At 24.7% G+C, this 20667-nt stretch overlaps 4 protein-coding genes across 8 annotated transcripts; 1 reads left to right on the top strand and 3 right to left on the bottom strand.

The window, feature by feature from the left end:
* Window positions 1-45: 45 nt before the first annotated feature.
* LOC122856581 (BTB/POZ domain-containing protein 10) lies at window positions 46-2293 on the bottom strand. The gene is made up of 6 exons (XM_044158278.1): window positions 2061-2293; window positions 1866-1947; window positions 1614-1742; window positions 982-1514; window positions 707-904; window positions 46-631 (listed from the first exon to the last, which is right to left on the bottom strand). The coding sequence occupies exons 3-6, from the start codon at window positions 1730-1732 to the stop codon at window positions 135-137; spliced, it is 1347 nt and encodes a 448-aa protein (XP_044014213.1). The 5' UTR covers window positions 1733-1742; window positions 1866-1947; window positions 2061-2293; the 3' UTR covers window positions 46-134.
* Window positions 2294-2480: 187 nt separating this feature from the next.
* On the bottom strand, window positions 2481-3395 carry LOC122856578 (protein stunted-like). 4 transcript variants are annotated; one of them, XM_044158273.1, is made up of 4 exons: window positions 3225-3395; window positions 2922-3052; window positions 2793-2821; window positions 2481-2597 (listed from the first exon to the last, which is right to left on the bottom strand). In XM_044158273.1, the coding sequence occupies exons 1-3, from the start codon at window positions 3251-3253 to the stop codon at window positions 2808-2810; spliced, it is 174 nt and encodes a 57-aa protein (XP_044014208.1). In that variant the 5' UTR covers window positions 3254-3395; the 3' UTR covers window positions 2481-2597; window positions 2793-2807. The 4 variants fall into 4 exon arrangements, with proteins under 4 accessions (XP_044014208.1, XP_044014207.1, XP_044014209.1 ...); XM_044158272.1 differs by having other exon boundaries at window positions 2481-2594; XM_044158274.1 differs by lacking the exon at window positions 2793-2821 and having other exon boundaries at window positions 2481-2594.
* A 4151-nt stretch (window positions 3396-7546) lies between these two features.
* Window positions 7547-16191, top strand: LOC122856577 (UNC93-like protein). Its single transcript, XM_044158270.1, has 6 exons — window positions 7547-8075; window positions 11450-12459; window positions 12533-12743; window positions 14614-14776; window positions 15100-15367; window positions 15449-16191. Exons 2-6 carry the CDS (start codon window positions 11469-11471, stop codon window positions 15766-15768), a joined length of 1953 nt encoding a protein of 650 aa, XP_044014205.1. The 5' UTR covers window positions 7547-8075; window positions 11450-11468; the 3' UTR covers window positions 15769-16191.
* A 1410-nt stretch (window positions 16192-17601) lies between these two features.
* On the bottom strand, window positions 17602-20436 carry LOC122856576 (xenotropic and polytropic retrovirus receptor 1 homolog). Of its 2 annotated transcripts, none has more exons than XM_044158269.1 (4): window positions 20184-20436; window positions 19791-19867; window positions 17957-19722; window positions 17602-17876 (listed from the first exon to the last, which is right to left on the bottom strand). In XM_044158269.1, the coding sequence occupies exons 2-4, from the start codon at window positions 19857-19859 to the stop codon at window positions 17612-17614; spliced, it is 2100 nt and encodes a 699-aa protein (XP_044014204.1). In that variant the 5' UTR covers window positions 19860-19867; window positions 20184-20436; the 3' UTR covers window positions 17602-17611. The 2 variants fall into 2 exon arrangements, with proteins under 2 accessions (XP_044014204.1, XP_044014202.1); XM_044158267.1 differs by lacking the exon at window positions 20184-20436 and adding an exon at window positions 19942-20045.
* Between the last annotated feature and the right edge of the window lie 231 nt (window positions 20437-20667).

Genomic DNA, 20667 nt, shown 5'->3' with positions numbered 1-20667 from the left:
TTGAACAATTATTATTATTATTATTATTATTGAAATAGTGTATTATATTTTGTTATGATGTTTATATAATTTATGATTTATAAATAAAATCCTATGTCTATATACAAAAAAAATGTAAATTATTATTTATATTATTATTGTAAAACTTGATCAGCAAGTAAATGAAGAGCCATTGCTCCATCAATATCAGGATCAGCACTACCTCCACGATTACGACCTACACCACCTACACCACCACCACCAGCAACAGCAATAGCATGTATACCAGGTTCTAGAGTTTGTACAACATCAGCTTGAAGTAATTCAATTGGATTACCACCAGCATCAAGAGCAGGATCAGCAGTTGCTTCAGCAAGATTTGTAACTGATTTTGATTTAACACATTGAAAATCAACATGTCGACTTTTTGCTTCTTCTTTTTCCCATGACATGTGAATAAATGGTCGTTGTACATAATTATATATAACTTCAGCTCTTCCACCAGCTCGTTTTTTAACTTTTTCTTTGTATGTCGGATAACCCTCAATGCCAAGACGTATTTTTTTTAATCCACGTTCTTTCATAACTTGTTTGGCAACATCACGATTTTCAATGTATTTAAAAAATCTATACATGGCTGTACTATTTACCGCTGAAAATAATAAAAAAAAAAATATTTGAATATTTGAATATTTGAATAAGTAAAAAAGTAAAGTTAAATTATTACTTTGTGAATATTCTTCGCCCATTTGGGGTGGATATTCTTCGTCCCAATCAACCATATCATCTTCAAGTAGTACAACAATATGACACTCACGATCACCTCTACGTGCACTATTGACCATTAATGGTAATATAAGATCTTCTAAAAATACTTCAAATTGACATCTTGCACCTTCATTTGATAGCTCATGAAGCAAACCTCCTAAACAAATAAAATGAAATAAATATTTATTGATATGTAATACATAATTTATATAACGACAATAAAATAATACCAACTTAAATTTTGACATTTAACAGTGCTTGCATCAAATGGAACAAGTAAATAATCACATGCTTCACGTAATTCTTGTACAGTAACTGTTGGTGGACATCTTATAATACCACCCTTGTAATATTCAAGTATTGAACGAAATACCATTGCAGATATACCCTCAGCAACTTCATACTCGCCTCTGTCATTTTGTTGAGCAAATTCAATGCCTGAACTAAACATTCGACCAAGCATTGTATTTGGATGTGCTGTAAATAAAGCTGGATCAAGTATAAAACGAGTATTATCAACAATAAGTGTTATACGTTCATCACTTGGTTGTGGACTAGTATTTATCATTCCAGTTGTTGTTGTTGTTGTTGGTTGTTGTTGGGATGATGATGATGATGATGAAGATGATTGTAGTAATAATAGTGGTAATGCTGTTGATGATGTTGTTGATAATGATAATGATGACGATGATGTTGTTGTTGTTGATGATGTTGTTTGTGTTGTTGATGTTTGATTTTTCATAACAATACCAGATGGTGGCCTAGACCTTAAACATAATAATAACAATAATAAAAATGAATGAATGATTTTTAAGCATCAATTGTTGAATTATAAAAATAAATTTAATAAAATAATTAATTATCACCTCAATCTATTTTTACATACTCCTCGATGACGAATATGTTCATCTGTGTCTTTGTATTCGGTCTCAGTATCACTGCTGCTTTCCAAAAAATAATTTAGACGATCACCAGGATTTGCCATGTTCAAACAGCTATCAATCAATTGATTGAGAAAAAAAATAACAAGACGACACAATTTAATAATTTAATAATTTTTGACAATTACAATAATAATAATAATAATAATAATAATAATAATAAATATTTGTACTCACGTGATTGACCATTGACAGCACACCAATACCAATTTACTAACAGATAATAGATAGTGTCCAGTTGTTTTTTTAATCCACAGAGCTTTAATTCAATCAGCAGCAGCAACAAAAACAAAAACAAAGACAATACTAGACAATAACAAATAAAATATTTTTTTTTTTCAAGTAGGTAATTACAAATATAAAAATACCTACCTATATTTTTCAATTGCGTATATCTATCCTGTCAAATCAATCTGATATTTTTATCAATCAACATATTTACATTTAAATGATTTATATTTAATTAATTATTATTGTCATCAACTATAATAATAATGTAAGATATGTAGTTGAATTTTAAAAATTCATCATCTCTCACGACGACTCACACACATGTTAAACAATGTTAAATAAATAGTATGTGTGAATATATATATGATCCACTTGCAAATTGCAATTAAATTATAATAATAAATAAACAACTAGACAGACGACAATAAAAAAATATTAAACATCCCTAGATATGTGCAATAGGGATATTATATTTAAAATAATAATAATAATATCATCAACAAATAATAAGTGGAATCATTATAAATATTTTTAAATGAATAAAATATATTAACATAAACATTTAGTATTTCTTTAGTAATTTATTTTTTAATTTTTTTAATAAACATGACAGTTGTTTTTTTTAATTTTAATAAACTGCAAGACATATTTAAGTATCAACTCCTTATGCTGCTTCTTCTGAAACAAAAAAAAAAAAACATCAAGTTAATATAATTAAAAATATAAATTATTATAATTATTAATATTATTAGTTGATCACACAATATTCAAAACGTTATTATTGTTATTATTGATTTTTGGAGTAAATAATAATTCGTTAGGGAGACACACTTTTTTTTTTTTTTTTTTTTTTTTTTCATTATAATAACTTACAGCATGTCGAATCAATTACAACTTCTCAGCTAAAAATTATATTATAAATGAATATATATCAGTTTAAATGTAATTTAACAAGTAAATAAAGAAAATTTAATTAATTAATTGATAAATAGTATAACTCACTGATTGGTTTTCCATCTTTCCATGTTGTAAATTTGACGTGTGATTCATCACGTTTTGCTGCTTGAACTCGTAATTCAGGCTTTAATGCCTGACGAACCAATTTTGCAGCAATTTGCGAGTAATTGACATAGCTATGGAAAAAATAATTAAAAATGAATTATTTTTTGTATTTATAAATCATGAAATTATATATAGGTATATTTTTCTTTTTATCAATGAGGTTACGTAATTTTTTTTTTAAATCAACATTATTATTAATCATATATTGTACAATATTTTTTATTTTTAGTATTAAATACTTACTTGAGTCCTGCTTGTCTCCACGCTGACATTTTTAATTGATATTTATTTTATTTATATAATATGATATTCAATAGATAAATAAATAATTTATTTATTTATAATAATATACCAATTGACCAAGTGGCACAGCTTTGAACACCCTTTGGACACACACACACACACACACACGTCAGTCGTCACACAATAACATTATCAATTATCATTAGACAGTGCTGCACTCTATTTACCAACAGAAACAGGCGCGTAAATAAATAATTAATTTGAATTTGAATTTATCCTTACTTAATTCTCTGTATACTTAATTATGTTGCCCTAATAATTTTGAAAATTCACTTTAAATTATTTAAAAAAATGGCCGATTGGTATTAGGATAATAGAATTATTCAAAGAGGTATTTAGTATTTTTCATCAAGTAAATTTAAAAATACGATGCTAATGATGATTTTTTTCTTAAAGATTTTAAGAATATACATACATATAGTAGAAATATGTACATATACTAAGTAAAAAAAATATATACAAGTATTTTCTTTTTTATTAGTGTATTTAACGATTGATTATTATTATTAATTTTAATTCATAAAGACACAAAAAAATTTATAATTTCCAAATTGTGTAATTTTAATGAAAAAAAAAAACATTGTTGGTTACACAACCATATGCATACTTGCAATGTCAAGGTTGAAATAACTAAATAAGTGTGCAGTGTAATATATTTTTTGATAATTTGGTGAGTTGATGAAAATGTTATTGAATGATAATTAAATTAAATTATATAATACATAATAAATATACTTTGTCAAATTTATATTGATAATAAAATTGAATATTCACAGTGTTTCTATTGTTTTTTTTTTTTTTTTGTTATTATATATTCGTTTTTTTCCCATTATTATCGTATGGTAATTAATTAAAGCGTGTTCATGAGGAGGCCACTCGTTTTTGTGTTCAAGGTTTGTCACGATTCAAGGTTAATATTTTCATTGTTATTATAAAATAATTTAATGAATTTTGGTGTATACATATATTTGAGTGATGTGTAAATATTTAATCATTTAAATATCAATATTATAAATAACACATTGTACATTTCACAATAATTCAATAAAGCATATATTATGTATATATAGACACATGTTTTGTATATATTATAATTTTGATTTAAATATATATTAAGGATTGCACTATACAGAAATAGTATAGAAAAAGGGCAAGCTGAGGGATGCAACAATATATATACAGCAATATGTATATAGCATTATAATATAATAACAACATAAATTTTGATAGTATTTTATTATATAATATATATATATATATATTTGCGAAAACTTGCAGCGTTTCCAAGTAGGCCATGGCTTTTCTTATATATTTAATTCTTGCGGACAAATAACATGCATTGGTGGATGCGTGGATTTTTAAAGACCAATAAGATTTTCATTGAAAAAATATTTATTTATTTATATTTTTATATATGATATTCCATATAGCATATATAACAATATGTATATATTATGGACATTACGAAATGTTGGCTGGACAAGTGATAAATAAATACTCAACTTGATTAACTATAAATAAAATAAAATATTTTGGACGCGTAACTTGTTTGCTCGTTAACATGGTGAATAACATATAGATGTAGAATTGATGAGTATATATATACATGTATAGCAAGCATTTGTATTTTGTAATCAATCTTGTGTTGTTTTTTTCAGCTTTTACATGTATACATAATTATATATATTAAGACATTTGATTATTATTATGTCAAGTTGAATGAATGAATGAATGAATAACTAAATAAATAATAATAATTTCTATTTCATTTTATTCTCAAGAGCTATAAATGATTTCGTAAACGCGTTTGTTCGTTCGCATATTATTTCGTATTTAATTTGTCTTTTTTTCAATGTTTTTATCCTTGGAATGTTTGACACGTTCACCATATGCCAGTAGAGCATGCACAAATGTCTTATTATTTTAAATATTTTATACAATATATAATATATTATTGCACGCGTTTTGTATTATATATATTATAACATATAGGTATATGAAATCAAGACCTTAACCCATCAAAAAATATTTTAGACAGGTAATTTTATTTTAATGAAAAAAAAAAACTTGAAAAATCATCAAGAAACTTTTCTTTTGATGTTTGCAATAAATCAAGTATCATATTTAGGTATTATTATATATCCGCAGATGAATTACTGGCGCACTTGGGAGTTGTGTTTCGACGGCGGATATCCGCATATGCAGTATATATACCACACATATAATATCAAATCTCTCAACAATACTTTGAAAAATATAAGTATAAAAATTAATTAATCAATCGCGAGCAACATGTTCCGGTAACTTGCATCATCATTTTTGTATATACTTCCGGAATTGTTGTGTAATCAAAAAATAATCGTCTTGAAAATTTTACATATGAAAAAAAACAAACGAAATAATAAAATAGTATTAATAATAATAATAATATAATAAATATATATGCCATTTTATTTAGTCATTTTAAATATCTATTTGTTTTTTTTTTTTTTTTTTTTTTTCCATTTACCATTATTATTTTTTTTAAATAAAAAAATTAAAAAAGTTGGTAGATCCAATCGTATTTCCTTTGGTTACGCGTGAATCACTGTACGTCCCGCTGCTTATCTTAATTGCACCGTTATCCTTAGCTTATATATATATATCTTCAATGTCCAATACAATAATAGACCCGCAGAATATATAAACTATTTATTATACATGTATATATACTGTTCGTGTCCAAGTTGCTTTTTTTCGAGGTCAACTTGTGATCTGAAAATGTTTTAAAACCGAATGGACAATTATCAGTTGTGTGTCTATGCACTTTTTAAGTTGTTTATTTTTATTTTATATATCAGTAGAAGAATATTGTTTTTTATTTTTTCTTGAAAATATATATATATTGTTGTTTTACATTTTTACACGTCTCTGTTAAAATGAATCACAAACTGTAAAATTTTATCGATAAATTTTCCAAGAATAATTAATAAATGATTGCATATTTGCAATAAATGTTTTATTTGTCTATTTATTATTTTTTATTTTTCATCCATCCATCTATTAAATATATAGGTATATATGTATAACAAACAAAACACTAAAGTGACAGAAATTTTATATACTTACATACTATCTTTTTCATGTCATCACTTGTTAATTATGACTGTTGCAGTGTCAACTTGAAAAAAAAAATGAAACAGGTGTAATAAATCATTGTTTACACAATTTATTATATATATATGCACAGGTTTAACTAAACAAGTTGATTAATGATATGGTCACACACACATTTATTTTTATTTAACAAGTCAAAGCAAAAATTATTAAAAAAATTATCAAAATATCAATATCATATTAAGCTGTATTAATAATTATTGTCATCATCATTCAGCTGTTTTTTATATATATACATAAAAAATTGTCAAATTTTTACAATGACGTAAATACATATATATACGCATATATATACGTGCATGTATAATTTAAAAAGTTAATCTTATTTTATTAATATACATATTGGGGGAGACGATGAAAAGTTGGAAAGAAGGACAACGGCTGGCTGCTGGTTGACTATCGTTCTTTGAGATGCAAAGTTGTCCTTCGTCGTCGCAACGAAAAACCGGAACCCGCATTTAATAATAATTATTTTTATGGACGATTGACCTCCAGATAGAAAGGAAATAAAAAAAATAACATTTATATATATTTATTATAAAATGAAAGGAATAAGATAAAGAGTTTATATATATATAAATGTCCAATGTGCATAAATGTGCAATAATTAAATGAATAAATATAAATAAATGTTGAATTTAAATTGAAAAAAAAAAACCAGTATATGTATTGCAGTAGCTGTAGTATCAGTAGCAGTAGCATTGTATAAAGAAATATGCATGTGTGTGAAAGGAACAGAAAGAAAGGGGCCAAGAAAATAAACCTAATAACTTTGAAAAAATCATCAGTCAAGGATTGATCAGCATCCAGTCGTCTGATCAGTTGTCTCATCTCTATTGCATCTATGCAATTTTCAGTATAAATATTTGTTTTTTAATATATAATTTTACTTTACCGATGAAATATTTTAATATCATGATCGTTATCATCATTATCATGCATTATTGGAAAAAATATATACTATATGTATAGGTATTTGTTTAAATGTTTAACGTACAAAAGTATGATGATAATAAATGATAACAAATAAATAAAAGTGGAAAAAGAAAAGCCATTATGTTAATAATAATATTGTTGATTTTGAGTATATACATAAGCTGTAAATTGACAAAGTGTTTAATTATTATTTATTTTTTTATTTTGCACAGGTGTACATATATATATATATCAAGTTGTTTCTTGCAGCAATAAGTTCAAATAAACAATCAGTGAGTGAGTGAGTGAGTGAAGGAGTGAGTTATAGTTAGTTAGTCAGTTTGTTAGTTTAAAAGTGAGTGAGAGAGAAAGAGAGAATAAAAAATTGAGTATTTGTAATACAACATGGTCATATTATAAAATAAGCATACTTTATTGAAACGAGGGAATCGTGTGACTTGGCAATTGGCAAACAGTACTGATCAAAAGACCGTTGGTTGTTCAGTTGTCTCGGAACCCCTGAGCTGTTCGGACGTTTTCAAATTTTTATTACATTGTGTAAATGTAATAAAAATTAAGTTATATTAATATAATTAATTAATAATTTTCTTAGCTACATGTCAATTATTTTTTACGGAGTGAAGAAAATTATATGAAATTAAAAAAAAAAAAAGCGAGTTTAATTTGTGAAATCTGAATATTTTTATCGTGCTTTTTTATGTGAGTAATTTTATTTTTACCTATATACCTACATACGCATATAAATACCTTTGAGTTTTACTATACGCATATAATACCAGCTGACATATGATACATGTGTGCAGTATATGATATATATTGATAAGTCATATATTTGAAACAATTATATATATGCAGTATACCGATATAATGGCGATATTATATAGCTGCAGTATATTACAAGAGTTGCGATTTATAAAAAAAAATATAATAATAAATACAATCTATACATATATATATATATATTAATGTAATTGAGATTTATTTTTATTATTTCGGTAAATTGGTAATTAATTTAAAAAATTTAGTTAAACATAATTAATCGCCAAATGATAATGATAATGAAAAAAAAGAAATGAATGTTATGTACACATTTTGTGTTATTGATAATCCACATACGCATATATGTATATATACCAATAATATTTAAATTTTATCAAGTGCAACAGTTGTCGAGCTTTGTGTATATATATTTTTATAAAATAATGAAATATTAATGGTCGCAAAAATGCTGAGACTTATACATATATATATATACATATTATTTATTTTTTCACCGTGTCATTGACTAATTTTAATTTTTTTTTAAATTAATTACATTTTACAAGATGAGGAAGTTTTTAATATATATAATATATATACATATATGCGATAAATTATTTTTTTCTTTATCTTATAAACATGCGGACATATTCAAATATACATAATATATATAAATCATTATTATATATTTGACATATAATAATTTCTTTATATTGTTTATACATATACGACGATAAAAAAAAAAAGTATTGTATACATCGTCAGACAATAATTATTATTTAATAATAATAACAACAACAATTTTAAAATAATCGCGCATGGACACAAATTTATATAAATACCGCACGAGGATGCTATATAATCGTCAACGACCGTCAATCGTCATCAACAGGATTATATTATTATTATGAAAATTAATAATAATCCATTGTTATTTAAAGTCATTGTCGTATTTATAAATTTTATAATAATTGTATAATATGTATTTGGTATACTTGCAAGTTGGTGGCCATAATATATTGCATGTTATATATTATGCATGCAGCTATATGACAAAATTATTTATAAATCAATTAATAAAACAATAATAATAATAATAATAGTTATAATAATTTTTGGATATATATTAATTAAAAGTCAATTCTTTGTTATGAAAATTGATAAAATTGTATCCACTTGCAGCAGCTATTATAACTATATATACAACTGTCGCGTCTAATCGTCACCAGCATATATATATATATAAATTTATTTATTTATTTATTTAAACACAATCCTTTTAAGACTTTCTAAATAAATATATATATATATATATGCAGATATTATTCAGTCTGATTAATTAAATGCGAAGGAAATAAATTGAATCGGTTAAAAATTTTATAAATAATAATAATAATAATAATAATATGTACAACAGGTGAAAACTAAAATTTAAGACACTATAATTTAACATAATCAATTTGAATCAAAAGTCAAGTCAGTTCACAAGAGTATAATAATATATACAAGCTGTACATGTTGTATATAAAACGTGTGTACAATTATAATACGCGAGTAATATTTTTTATTAAGAGCTACTAGCTAGAGTCGATGTATATGCATGGAGACGCGCAATCTAAAGTTATTGGCACCTATGTATAATATCTATAGATACTACTGTGATTGACGTGCCGCTATCGGTTTTTTTTTATTTTTAAGTATTAATAAATGTTTTTCTTGAAAAATAAAAATTTAAAAAACGACAACAACAGCTCTCTTATTGCAGTACTTTTTAAAATTATATAAATAAATAAACAAGTTTGTATATATTATAAGTTTGTTAACATATATAAATTTAAGAATGCAAGTTATGCAGCTAATCGACTTGACTTTTTTTATCATTTAGCTGACACAATTACTTTGTGTAAAAATTTTATTCTATATACAAATAAATAAATAAAATAATTGTTTGGATATATTTATAAAACAATTAACCAATGTTTTTTTTTTTTTTTAATATGAGCCAATACAATAATAAAACTTGTGACTATTGTTATTTTATAAGAATGAATAATTTCATTCATAAATATAAAACAACAAGTTTTTATGTTTTTGAGTGCAAGTATACCTATATATACATATACTATTATTTTATTTATTTATATATATTAAAATTATAATAATTGAGAAGATAAAAAAAAAAAAATGAAAATAATAGGCCATTCAAAGAGAAAGAAAAAAAGAAAGAAAAAAAGAAAGAAAGAAAGAAAAAATGGCCTTCAACTTTTATCACAATTGTATTTGAAATCATATACATATAAACATGCGAGAGTTACGTTGTGATCAATTTCACGCTTATTCAGTCCTCAATCAGCAATCTGCACTACACCTATACACCTGTACATATATATACTTACATACTATTTTAACACAATTTTCCTTGCGGCTCATTTCATTAATTAATTGTCAATGTATAGTTATATAAAAAAATATTAATTTTTTTTTTTTCTCATTTAAAATATGATCATTATTTGGTTGAATCAATGTCTTTACTAAAAAAAGCCACAAACACAACCAAGGTCATGTATATGCAACTGCACTTGTTATTGTTGTGCATGCATTGGGTATTATAATTGATATACCAATATCTATTTACATGTTATTATTATATATTAATATATTGTATAATATAATATTCCAGATAATGATAAATGATAATATTTATTATATTCATTTGTATTATCTTGAAAAAAAAAACCGATAGAAATAAAATGAATAACGAGTATATAGTCTCAACTTTAACAGTCTATACAAGATTTTATTATGCAATAATAAAAATTGCTCTGTTTTTACTTGTAAAAATGGGTACAATGTTTTTCTGTGGCTAAAATTTAAATTTATGTATACATTTTATACATATTTGTATAGTAATTTTACAAAAAAAAAAAAAAAAAAATACTTTGTTATTTATTTGACTGTATGCCGGCATGTGCATCAATGGTGATTAAATAAATAAATAAATAAATAGCGTAATAATAATTAAATGTACACACGAATAAAGTTGTCTTATTATTAAAATATATATATATATATATATATGCTGAAGTATAGTGCAGGATGCTGGCTTGGTTGGTTGATTGGCGTATCAGTGAGTACCTGGTACTGTAATATAATAATGAACCTTGTCTTGGCTGATAGCTCAACTATACAGTATGACACATTATTATATATTTATTTACTTGTTTGTTTGTTTGTTTTTATCAAATGAAACATTGTTATAAATGTATGTTACAAATATATTTAACAATCATAATTGTGTCTTAATATATTTACAGATAGCAAAATAATAATATAATGGTGGCATCCCAAAATGATGGTGGCAGAGGTGATGATGATGGTGGTGGTGGCGGAGGTAGAGATGGAGGTGGTGGTGTTATAAACAATCAACAACAAAATAACCATAATAATAAAAGTAATAGTAATAATAGCAATATCAATAGAAATAGTAATATTAATAATCAACAAAAACAAATACCACATCATGTTGTCAATAATAATGATAATAATGATGATAATGATGATGAAAAAAGTCCAGTTTATACAGTGTCAGTACATAGTGGAGTCGGTTATAGAAATGAAGGTTTCAAAGATGATAATAATGGTGATATTAATAGTGGTATACCACCAGAACCAATAAAACCACCAGCATTACCTCAACAACAACAACAACAACATCATCATCATCATAACAACTCCTATAATAATAATAATAATAATAATAATAACAATACTTATAATAATACAAATCATCATCAGCATCATCATCATGATGATACACAATCGAGAAAATTTAAATTATCAAGAAGTGAAAAATGGCGAATATTAAAAAATATTGGAACAGTATCAATAGCATTTATGGTACAATTTACAGCATTTCAAGGTACAGCTAATTTACAATCATCAATAAATGCACAAGATGGTCTTGGTACAGTATCATTATCAGCAATATATGCTGCTCTTGTATTATCATGTATATTTGTACCAACATTTTTAATAAAAAGATTAACAGTTAAATGGACACTTTGTGTATCAATGCTTTGTTATGCTCCTTATATTGGATCACAATTTTATCCAAAATTTTATACACTTGTACCAGCTGGTATATTATTGGGTCTTGGTGCAGCACCAATGTGGGCTGCAAAAGCAACATATTTAACTCAAGCTGGTGGTGTTTATGCTAAACTCACTGATCAACCAGTTGATGCTATTATTGTTAGATTTTTTGGTTTTTTTTTTCTTGCATGGCAAACTGCTGAATTGTGGGGTAATCTTGTATCATCACTTGGTAAGTAGCTATTAAACAGTTGTAATATACATATAAATTACAGTTATTATAATATAAATTTATTATTTTCTAGTACTAAGTGAAGGTGAATTTGGTCATACAAATTCAACAATATCAAATAAAATTAAAAGTTGTGGAGCTAATTTTTGTGTTTCACGTAATGGTGCTGATGAGAGTCTCCAAAGACCACCAGATTCTGATATCTATAAAATATCAGCAATTTATTTAACATGTGTTATTGTTGCTGTTATTATTGTTGCACTTTTTGTGGATCCATTATCAAGGTATGTTTTTGTTTTTGTTTTTGTTGTTACTGTTGTTTTACTATACATATATATATATTATAATAAATAATAATACTTTTTTATTATTGTTAATAAGTTGTAAAAAAATAATAAAAAATAAGAGTCAATATTTTTCTCTTTATACATATAATACGAGATGTGGATAAAATTAAAATTTTTTTTTCTTTGAATTCAAGCAACAATGACAATGACGATGATGATACGTTATGCAATTATGATATTCACGAAATCTTGAGAATTTTATATAAATATATTGTTCTGATGTTTTTTATTATTATTGCAAAATGGCATACATCCGACTTGCATGGAACGCATCAATGCGCAGACAACGGTGTAGGTTTTACGTAATTCTGCATATTAAAATACGCGTATATTGTTGATGTCTGTAGCGTCGTCTTGTCTTTTTCAAATTTATTATTATTATTATTTTATAATTTAGTTTAATTATTTAACTAATAGCGAGTATATAATAAAATTAAATATAGTCCCTGCAGTAATAAATAAATATAATTTTCCTCAGCAATAGCTGCGTCAGTGGAAATATCGGGATATAGTCAGACATGCAGCATGATGATATTATATATACGTGCATTACCTTATTTTATCTTATTAAATTATATATTTTGTTTTTCATTAAATTCGACAACAATGTGACAATATTGATATTGATATTTTTAATAATTATTATTGTCATGTTAAATGTTAATAAATAACAATAAATATAAATAAATATTTATAAGCCGCGTGAGTGAAAGGTATAATGAAGAAAAGAAGATTTTTTTTTTTTTTTTTTTTTTTTTTTTTTATCAAGTAATAAATAATATTTAATAAAATAAACACCAAGAGCTGTATGGAATGTATACATGTTTAAACAAAATATGTGCAAATGATATACATATATATTTTGTTGCTGCAGCAGTAGTATAATAAAATCTATATATAATAAAATATGCGTGAGTCCTTTCACCTCCTCGGATAGCTATATAATTTTTTAATACATTATAATAAAATAAACGTATTTCATATATTCATATATATAAGTATCTTTCTGTAAAATTATTAAATTATATGATGCAACACGTCAATGTGCAGTAGCGGTGCATCATTACTCATTTCTATATATTATATATATAGAGTCATTCAAATATATTGTAATAATATATATGTATATATATATAATATACAGCTTGCGGACTAGTATATATTGAATATTATATTATCATCATCAACAACAACAAAAAATTGGACAATCATTAATATATTTATATAACGGTGACTTTAACGCGTGTGTATTTACTTGTGATAATTATATCATGACAACAATTATACATGCGAGTAAATTTAGAAAATTATAAGGGACGTTATTTGGGTGGAATAACTTGTTCATTTCATTTCATTTAATATATAATAATAATAATAATAATAATTTATATACAAGGAATGCAGTCCTAATTGCGACAATATATCTGTTAATATATACGTATACGTGCATATGTGCATGCATTATTATTATTATTTAGGCTCATGTTCCTCATTATATTAAAAAACCTTAATTTATTATTAGACTCACACATATATAAATGAATAATAACAAGTATATAGATATTATATTATATTCAAGGGTCATGGAACCCGTTTTTTTTAGCATGCTTATATATATTTATAAAAGAAAAAAAAAAAGGTCTCGTGTGTATAGTATTATAAAATCTGGTTTCAGCCAGACACACGCAAAGCGTTGTAAATAATAAAAAAAAATGAAACATTTGTATCTATACAATTTTGCATGCTGCGATATTTTTATATATAATTTTATTTTATTTTATATGTATATTTCTTTTGATATATATAGGTATGGTGAAAAACAACGTCGAGCTGACAGTCAAGAACTCAGTGGAATTCAATTATTATCAGCCACTGCTTATCAATTGAAAAAACCATATCAACAATTATTAATACCAATAACAATATGGATTGGCATGGAACAAGCATTTATTGGTGCTGATTTTACTCAGGTAATTTTATACATATAATTGATTAAATTCATACACGCACATCTGCACGCCTTTGTACAAAATTGAAAAATATATACATGTAAAAAATTTATACAAAACACGTATTTCTATATAGTAGTCATGTATGTGTGGAATTTAAAAACCAAATAGAATAGAATTGCAACTGGCGAAAGTCAGATTAAATGAGACTATATATATATATATATCGATCAATATATTTTTTGTCCTATATAAATAAATAAATAAATAACAATAATTATTTTCAATGTCATGATGCAAACGCACTTGAAATTTATATTTAAAATAAATAATATTAATTTCAGGCATATATATCGTGTGCTTTGGGTGTACAAAAAGTTGGCTATGTTATGATGTGTTTTGGTGTTGTAAATGCATGCTGTTCATTACTTTTTGGATCTGCTATGAAATTTATTGGACGACAACCATTAATGGCACTAGGTGCTGTTGTACATGCAGCATTAATTGGTGTATTACTTGTATGGAAACCACATCCAGATAAATCATATGTATTTTATACTGTATCAGGTCTTTGGGGTGTTGGTGATGCTGTTTGGCAAACTCAAGTTAATGGTAAATATTCACTGCACATATTATTTAATTAATGTAAATATGTAATATATTTATTAATTCAATTTAATTTATTAAATATAGGTCTTTATGGTACACTATTTAGACGAAATAAAGAGGCAGCATTTTCAAATTATCGTTTATGGGAAAGTGCTGGTTTTGTTGTAGCATATGCATACAGTACACATTTATGTGCAAGAATGAAATTATATGTTATGGTTAGTGTACTTATTATTGGTACAATATGTTATATTATTGTTGAAATATTACACAGACGAAAACAAAAGAGACTAAAAGCCATTGCTGATGATCCAAAAGCTGCTCAAGCTGAGGCCAACAAACCCGAAGAAACAGATGACGAAAAAGATGATATTGACGATGATATTATCATAACACATCTTTAAATATTTTTTTTCTTTTTTTTTTTAAATATTACATCGTTATTGTAATTCGTAATTATATCCTTCCTTATAGCTATTATCATTATTATTGAAAAAAAAAAAATATCATCTGCCAATTTTTAATATAATATATAAAGTGTATATTATTGTTATGTATTTTGCCTTTTTTACCTCGTTGTTGCGATAACACGTATATTAATTGTCAGTGAATATACACAACAGTGCAATATATATTTATTGAAAAACCAAGTAATAATAAATTAAATGCCTTTTTGCAATGATGCTTATATACGCGCATATACATATAATTATATTTTTAGTGGATGTTATTATACATCCAGTTGAGATTAATATATAGAAACGTAAAGCCCAAATTTGTTATGATTTCATTATTGCAATAATACATGTATAAAGTGAAAAACCAGATAACAGTATTCAATTAGAAAAAAAAAAAAGAAAAAATCAACTTTTCAATGAGATAAAATTTTTAATAAATAAGTTATAAATTATAATCAATAATTTACATTAAAAATTTAAAACACATATTAACTATACTTTATTTTTACTATTATATATTATATATATTTTATAATTTTACAAGTGAATGTCTTGTCATGATATGTGCGTATCTATAATATATAATATGCGATAGCTGTTAAAGGTATAACTCGGCAAACTGCGAGGATCAATCAATCAATCAATCAAGCAATTAATTATACATGTATATTTGAATTGTTAATTGCACAATTATTATTATTATTATTATATAAATAAATTTATCTATTGTACTTATGTTTAAAAGAAAAAAAAAATACATATATATATATATATATATAAAACAATAAACAATAACTAGCAATGTATATTAGCTATGATTATATTATTCAGAAGAAGTTTTGTTTGATAGAAAAAATAATAATATTTGCATAAATAAATATTATACATACATATCTCTTGAGAAAAAAAAAAATAATAATAATAAAAATCAAGAAAAGAAATTTAAAAAAATATAATTTAATGAGTTGATGGTGACTGGGTCTATATATAATATATATAATACTAATCTATCATAAAAAAGAACGCGGAAGAATAAAACTTGATTAAATTTATACAAGACAAATTATTTATATGCGTATGTGATGACCTTGATTTGGCCAAGACCAATCTCTAATTCAATTTTTAAATCAAGAAAATTAATTACACGTTTCCCTCCCTTTCTACCATTGTTGAATTGTTGAAAATAATAAAATTATGATATTGAGATTGCCAACGATTAAACGATTATTATATTTTACGTAGACCATTCATCAAAATATAAATAAATAATTATATATATATATATAATTACACTGTATGATATTTAATTTAATTTATATGCCTCAAGGTTTTTGAATTGTAAATTATTGTCAAAACACACAAATTAACGAAAACATAAAATTATTTTTATTGTTTTATTACGAATGATTTTATAATAATTATAATTTTAAAATAAGCAATATGTTTTTCTTAAACTTGATATTAAATATTAAAATATATAAATAAAAAAATTAAAAAACGGAAGAAGCCATGTGTTTATGATGTACTTATCGTATTGTTTAGATTATGTCCTTGGATGTTGTTGAAATTCATATCCGGAAGTTTTAATAATTGTATAAAAATATCAATATATTAATTTTTATTTTATTGTATAATACAAAGAAGTAAAAGCAAAAAAAAAAACACAACAATTTTCATTTAAATAATTTAAATTGAAATAAAATATATAATATATTTATGAGTAATAATAATAATGATAATAATAACAACATTTTACTATGTGGTACATATATGTATATAAACATTTTCATCAACTGACATTGGATACATCAATATCAATAGTTTCTTCTTTATTAATAAGTGCACGTTTATCTTCTTTAATATTTTTTTGTTTATTTCCAGCACCTTTACGTTTACCTCTGTTGACAACACCATTTTCATCATCCATCATACGAAGAATTTGTGTTTGATCAGAACTTTCAATTGGTGCTATTGATATATCACGAACAGCACGAAATTTACCACAATTATTTAAATGTTCATTTTCCAAACGAAAAAAATTCCAAACAAAACGTCTAAAATAAAAATTGTTATTTAGATTGACAATAATAATTTGATATAGGTAAATGTTTTTTTTTTTTTTTTTTATAAATACCTAAATACTTCAAGTAGAGCAACAATTGATGTCATTATTTCTTGTGGTACACCATTTTCAACACATATATAACTTATTATCCATATAAATCTCAATATAAAATCTTCAATAATTGCAAAATAATAAAAACCAGCTGATGAATAAACAACTTCATCACGTAAAAATTTATTTTCACTTGCATTACTGTCTAATAAACCCCAATCCATTTTAATATCCCATGTATATGAGTATATTGAATTTAAACAACATGAACCAATCCAAAGCCATAACCATGGACTTTCCCAATGATTTTGATAATCATTTTTATGTATTTGACGTAATGTTGTTGTTGCAACAACAATAAATGTTGTTGAATATTTACCAGCATTAACAAGATGTGGAAATGCTTCTTTTGAATCACGATAACGTCTAATACATTGAGCAAAACGAAACCATGCTGGTAAACAATTAACAATTGGACGTATATATATTGAATCTTCCATACATTGTTTTGTATTATTTATTGTTGACCAATTGTTGTTGTTGTTATTGTTGTTGTCCATTATTGTTGTTGTATAAAAACATATTAAATAATGAAAATCTAATAATGGTGTTACAAGTGAATTTAATTGATCAGCAAGCCAAAAATCAGCAAAATTAACATATGCAAATGGTGCTATAATCATTCTCCATGATATACGTAATAGCCAAAATCTAGCTTCATGACGAAATATTTTTAATGGATTTAATAAAAAACCAAGCATTATACATACAAGTACTAGTGGATTTACAAATGGTGGTATACTTAATGATGATGAATATAAAAAACTTAATAAACTCAATGTCCATACAACACCCAATACTGCAGCAAGTTCCATTAAATGTTGTTCAGATAAATGATTACGTGGATCTAATTCAAATATTAATACATGATTAACACCAGATGAACGCCAACCATAAACATTAATACCCATTAAAAATAAAAATTGTACAATTAATAATGGTCCACGATAAAGACGAAATGCAATTATTAAATTATTATTGCCATCATTATTATTATTATTAGAATTTGTTGAATTATGAAATATTGCTGATAATACAACAGCAACAAATAATATAATAAAACTACCAGAAAATAAACCAACTTTAAATGTTGTCCATGGACTTTGATGTTCACCAAGTGGTGGTACACGTAAACGTTTCATAGCACGTTGTCTATCACCACCCTCAAGACCTGATGTAACTGATGCCTCAGTTTCTTGTATTAATCTATCAATATCTTTTGATGTACAAAAATGTGATGTTTCAACACATTCAATACGCCATTTTGAGCCACTATCAACAGCCAATAATTTATCATGTTTTTTTAATATTTTACGAAAACCAGTGTAATTTAAATTTTGATAATTTTGTAATAATATTAATGATAAATAATACTCGGAAAAACCCAATTTTAATTCACGTAATTTTCTCGTTGAAAATTGTGGTTTTATCGTTGTTTTATTACTATTATTATTATTATTATTTTTACCACCATCACCACCACCACCACCACCACGAGTTTGTTCATCTAATGCTGTTTTTAATTCATTTTGTAATGCTGCATATTTACGTGTTGCTTCTGCTAATTTTTCTGAATAAAATGTATTTATTTTTTTCAATTCACGATCACAAAATGTAAAAAATATTTCATCAAATGAAGCAAAATGTCTTGATATTACTTCTGATTCAACACTTTCAGCTGATGGTGCTTCTTCAACAGCAGCATATAGCATTGCTTTCATTTCCTTGAATAATTAAACAAAAAATTAATAAATTATAAATTATAAATTAATAATATCAAGTAAATTATTACCTCGTAGCTTATATACTGCTTTCGCCATTCTGGTGTTATATGAGCAGACAAATGCTCGGCAAATTTCATCTTTATATCTTTGAAAAAAAAAAAAAAAAAAACAATTATATTTTTTAGTGTTTATAAACTATTCAACAATTTAGGTACATACATTTAATTAATATCAACATAAAAAATAATACTCGTCAATATCAAATGACTCGAGTCACATGATTTTTTTCTTTGACAATATCAACAATAAATTTATTGTTGATTGGAATAAAAATAATATCAACTTGTTATTTTGTTATATTTTTTATTATTCTTTTCTCAGACTATTGTCGCATGAAAAAAATTTAAAAAAATAAAAATAAATAATGCAAAATATATTATTATTATTATTATTATTATTACCTCGTGATTATTCGAGACAACAATATAACCTCCACACTTTTTCAATATTTATTTATTTAACAAAACGTTCAATTAATTTGAAAAAATCCATCTCGATAATATCATCATGTCATAAACAATACACTTTATTTAAATTAATTAAAACTAATATTTTATTATTTATATATATATTTATTTTGACAGTCTGATGATGATGTCATAGGTATATGTCAATTTTTAATTGAGTTCAATGTTATTATGATATTTAAAAGAGTTTCTCAGTCTCTCTCTCCTGCTCTTTCTCTGTTTTTTTTTTTTTTTTGTGAAAGAGCTATACAGAGACATCTATACGCTGTAAACTGTATCGTTTAAAAAGAGAAAAAAAACTTAGTGTCATGGCGGCATAACATGCGTGCGCATCAAAACTTGGATTTGAAAAAAAAAAATAATAAATACCTCTTTGGCCATTCTGTTATCCTAATACAAATCGACAATTTTTTTTCAG

The sequence above is a fragment of the Aphidius gifuensis genome, linkage group LG5 (assembly GCF_014905175.1).
Source record: "Aphidius gifuensis isolate YNYX2018 linkage group LG5, ASM1490517v1, whole genome shotgun sequence".
NCBI classification, from domain to species: Eukaryota; Metazoa; Arthropoda; class Insecta; order Hymenoptera; family Braconidae; genus Aphidius; species Aphidius gifuensis.
Note: the sequence above shows the minus strand (reverse complement) of the source record. Positions and strands in the feature narration are given on the sequence as shown.